This window comes from Vigna umbellata, chromosome 2, assembly GCF_029865625.1.
Source record: "Vigna umbellata cultivar VRB3 chromosome 2, Vumbellata_1.0, whole genome shotgun sequence".
NCBI lineage: Eukaryota > Viridiplantae > Streptophyta > Magnoliopsida > Fabales > Fabaceae > Vigna > Vigna umbellata.
Window position 1 is genome coordinate 38,937,047 of NC_142166.1, and position 4,758 is coordinate 38,941,804.

The window sequence follows — 4,758 nt, forward strand, 5'->3', positions numbered from 1 at the left end:
TCCTACATAGTAAGGAAATAAATAATAATAATATTATAAAAAACTTTTACTTATTTTATCTTTTTATTTCCGAGGGATGTATTCTTAATTTCAAATAAAAAGTTGTTCAATCATTTTTCGTTTCTTAAGAGAATTGTCGAAGAAAGAATACAATTAGACCTGACATACAATTAAAACATCTTAATACACATTTTAGGAAGCAGGAACAAAATGCAGTGCAATACTCTCCATAGAACTCAATCAAGCTCCAGAAGAAACAAGAGCTTTAAGTAATCAAAATGCACTGAAAATAGCTCGAAGTAATATATTTTTGAAATATATCAGAGTTGAAAGTTATTTCTAAGAACAACTGATCCACAAAAACGGCATTTAATTTATCATGAAATAGACAATAACAGCAGCAAAGCCTCTTATCGTTCTCTAGAATCAAACATAGACAAATTCTAAGATTCAATAATACAAAAGGGATTAATTATACATAATCTTTATTTTCTTCTTTTGATACCCAGAAAGAGAACAAAGTCCCTCCACAGGAACTATGTCATCCTTTATTTTACAGTTCTACTCTCCCATACGGATAATGCATCTGATAGACTCCCCTTTCAGCATGTAATCAAAAGCTTTGTTAATTTCTGAAAATGGAACGGTGTGAGTGATGAATTTCTCCAGTTCCAATTCCTGGAGATAAAGATCATATTATCAGATAAGACATCAATTTGAATGATCTTATATACCTCAAAAATCAATATATATACACGTGTGTGTATATACTTACCCCATTCATGTACTTCTCCACAACTGAAGGAAGATCAGTGCGAGGTTTGTAGTTACCATAAAAGGTACCCTTAAGAGTCCTCTCGTTCAAAAAATTCACTGGATGAGTTTTGAATGCATCATCTTTGTTTGGCACTCCAACAAGTACAGCAACACCCCAACCCTGAAGAAATAATCAAGGATCAGCCTTAGAAGCTTCACATAAATTTCTTAGCATTAAATAGAGCAAGCAAGGTATGATTTATGTACATCGTGAACACATTCGAATGCTGACACCATGGCCTGGATGCTGCCAGTACATTCAACAGCACGATCCACTCCCCCATTTGTCATTTCAGCAATTACCTGGAAGCCAACATTCACATCTCAATCAACATTAACAAAATAAAAACAATTTTGAAAAAAAAAGAATCATCTTTAAGAGACAAGAAATATAATTTGTCCACGAAACTAACCTGTTGTACGGGTTTGTCATGGTCTTTTGGGTTCACAAATTCATTGACCCCAAACTTCTTAGCTGCCAAAGAAGAACAAAAATGAGAGAAGCCATAAACAAGTGAATAGCCATTTAATGTATGTTTAGCCGAATTCCTTCATTTATTGGAGGAAGAAACCACTGTACCTTCTTCAAATCGGCTTGAAACTAAATCAACCCCAATGATTCTTGATGCACCGGAAATCCTTGCCCCTTCAGCAGCCTTTGATATGATCAAAGATAAGAGCAGACATTAATATTGTACTTTCGTCGTTTGCATAATAACTACAATGCTCACACACAAAGGCAAGAATAACATACAGCAAGGCCAACAGCTCCAAGTCCAAAAATGGCAACAGAAGAACCAGGTTTTGGTTTTGCAACATTGACAGTAGCCCCAAGACCTACAAGCACAGATGAGAATGACGTTTATTTGATGTTCACTAACATTATTATTACAGACTATGTCAAGGCCGGGATTTTCCAAACCTGTGCATATTCCACAACTGAGAACACAAATTTTGTCAAGTGGGGCAGCAGGGTTGACTTTGGCAACACATCCAGCATGAACCACAGTGTATTCACTGAATGTAGAAGTACCGACAAAATGGTAAATAGGTTGTCCCTTTATAGAAAATCTTGTTTGACTATCATGGATCATGACACCACGATCAGTGTTGATCCTCAGCAGATCACACATGTTGCTCTCCTCTGACTTACAATGCGCACATTCCCCACACTCCCCTGTAAACACAGGAAGAGCATGGTCCCCTGGTTTCAGATGAGTCACACCCTCACCTACGCTCTCCACAATCCTGAATAACAGCGTCAAGTTAACATTATTGGTAACATTCATTAATGCACATAATAGAAAAACAGAATGTTTGACCCAATTAGTCTGTGGAGACCAAATACTTCACAAAAATGAATCAATAGCCCAAATTATAAGCAAAGATTGATAATTTGAGATTGTGTGCGGAATGTTCTGAACAGAAACATACCCTCCAGCCTCATGACCAAATATGCGAGGAAACAATGGAGTCTGGCCCTGGAACGAAGATATAAGAAAGGAAATCATGTTAAATTTGTGAAACCTTATTGAATGTCTTGGTACCTATCAATCAATTGATCTATTTCCTAGCCTTTCTTAGATCAGATCAAGTATGTTTGGTGGATCATAAGGGAAAATGGAAGTTAGGTAAAAAGGTGTCTTACCTTGGCTTCCCAGAAGTAAACATCAGTGTGGCAAAGAGAGGTGTAGAGGATCTTCAAACGCACTTCACCAGCCTCTGGTGGTGCCACCTCTACTTCCTCAATCACCAGTGGCTTCCCTGCCTCCCATGCTACCGCGGCTGCCACATTCATGCATTTCAATAGACCCATTTAATCAGTACGTTCAATTCAAACAAAACAGTCCTTTTATAGTCACAACAAAATTTGAAAACCAAATGTGCCCTTGTTGATTGCTAAATAACGATGACCCGTCCGTTAAACAAACTTCTATAATACCATTTACCACTTTGAAATGGTTGGCAAACAAGATTTCAATTTCCATAATTCAAAGCTGAGAAAGGACCCAACTTTTAGTACCCACAAAAAAAAAATTGTGAAGAATTAAGGTTTTTTCGTATAATTCGAAGTGGCCATAACATGAATGCAGCAAAACTAAGATGTTAACAAATATGAAAAACAGAAACTTTCTTAAAGAAACAAAACAAGATGAGAAGAATCTAAGCTATGCATGACACCAAAACTGAAACACAGAAAAGAACAAGATGAAAGTGAGAAGAAGAGTGGATGAGTGACCTTTGCATTTGATGACCTGACCAGCTGTGCTCGACATGGCTAATGATAGTTGGTGAGAAGAAAAGATGAAAGAACGAAAGCAGAATTGATGAATTTGTATTGACTGTGACCTTGAAGAAGAGAGTACAGAATATATTTATATAGTCTGAGAGAGTGATATTGAAGGTTGATAAATGGACAATACCACTCTGGTTATGCTGTTGTTTAGTATCCAAGCGGCGCCTTAGATTATTATTCGGACACAGTACCACGTATCAATTACCACACAACAAAACAGCTCCTGGTTTTAGTTTTAATTTTCTTTAGTTGTTTCTGACTTGTGACACCAAGTGGCATGGTCACTATTATTCTACCACTCTCTTAGCGGTGATAGGAATTACAATTAAATATACATTTTCCTTCTAAAGTCATAATTTGTATCGGTTTCTTTCCTAAAAGCTGTTCCCTAAAGTGCTTTTTTTTACGTGGATATGATTAAATTTAGTTATAGGTTATGTTTTTAATTTTGATAAACAAAATAAATGTCTGATTGTATCTTGAACGATTCAAAATATAATATTTTGTTTTGTGATAAGTCAAATTTATGAACATGAAATTTAGTTTCTCAATTTGTCAATTTGATGATTGATCATTATTTTGAGAGATTAACTTAACTTGGAAGAATCTGGTAATCTAAATCCATGTACACAGATCTTCTTGAATATGATTTATACAAGGACTATTATATAGAGTAAATGCTACATTTATTTAAACGTTGGATAATTAATAACAATTATAGGTTGTTTATAATATTTAAGATAAAATTAATTGTTCGATCTCTATAATTGAATAAACTTACCTTCTAGTTTTTATATTTAAAAACTGTCCTTTAGTCCTTTAATTGTTGTACATTATGTTTTAATTAACTCTCAGAATTAGACAGAATAAATTAAAAGTTATTACAGGTATATGTATAGAAACTAGAAAGAGTTATATAATATTTACAGAGATTAAAATAGATATTAACTTACGTGTTTAATTTTATTACTAGAATACACATTTGAAATTAAACAAAAAGACAAAATAAGTGCTTTCTAGAAAATGACGTGTCTTTGGCATCGACACAGTTGTAACAGCAGGGAAGGAGCACAGTTTCCTCGCTTCTTTCCTTTTCTCCTCCACCGTTGACTTTTCAAGGAAAAGCTTCTAAAATAATTTCATGTTTTAAAATTTATACTCCCTCTTTTTCTTAATAGATGATATTTAACATTTGATTACATAAACTAATAAAAAATATTTTTTCCAATAATAATTTTATTATTTTAGTATTCTATTATATAGAAAATCACTCAATAAATATCTTCTCCCAGTAGGTGTCAATTTGTTTTACTTATTATCCTATTTCTATCAAACAGCAGCTTCTGAAATAAAGTGTCCAAAACATGATTTTCTCATTTTTAATAGAAATAAATTTCTACTTATAACTTTTAAACTCAAAAAGTTAACGTTATAAAAAAATTAATTAGTTATATATATATATATATAATCTTAACTTTAAATAATATCACTCCACAAACATAACTATAAAAAGATAATCTTTTATTATCTAATATGAATTTCAATCACAATAGAAAAACTATAATAAAGATACTCAATTTATATTTTAAAAAATAATTTTGTACTTTTTTTATCAGTTGAATATTGGTGTAGAAAAAGAAATCTTG

At 33.0% G+C, this 4,758-nt stretch overlaps 1 protein-coding gene across 1 annotated transcript; it reads right to left on the minus strand.

Annotated features, from left to right (window-relative positions):
* Nucleotides 1-350: 350 nt before the first annotated feature.
* On the minus strand, nt 351-3,215 carry LOC124841115 (alcohol dehydrogenase 1). Its single transcript, XM_047317306.2, has 10 exons — nt 3,056-3,215; nt 2,465-2,601; nt 2,251-2,297; nt 1,739-2,064; nt 1,571-1,653; nt 1,397-1,472; nt 1,230-1,291; nt 1,024-1,119; nt 776-937; nt 351-678 (listed from the first exon to the last, which is right to left on the minus strand). Exons 1-10 carry the CDS (start codon nt 3,090-3,092, stop codon nt 562-564), a joined length of 1,143 nt encoding a protein of 380 aa, XP_047173262.1. The 5' UTR covers nt 3,093-3,215; the 3' UTR covers nt 351-561.
* Nucleotides 3,216-4,758: the final 1,543 nt, after the last annotated feature.

Excerpts from the sequence above, each read along its gene's own strand:
- LOC124841115 (XM_047317306.2), bottom strand. The coding sequence starts at position 3,092 with ATGTCGAGCACAGCTGGTCAGGTCATCAAATGCAAAG. Across the intron at positions 1,473-1,570 it reads TTGGAGCTGTTGGCCTTGCT|GCTGCTGAAGGGGCAAGGAT; the intron begins GTATGTTATTCT and ends ATCATATCAAAG. Across the intron at positions 679-775 it reads TGGAGAAGTACATGAATGGG|GAATTGGAACTGGAGAAATT; the intron begins GTAAGTATATAC and ends CTTTATCTCCAG.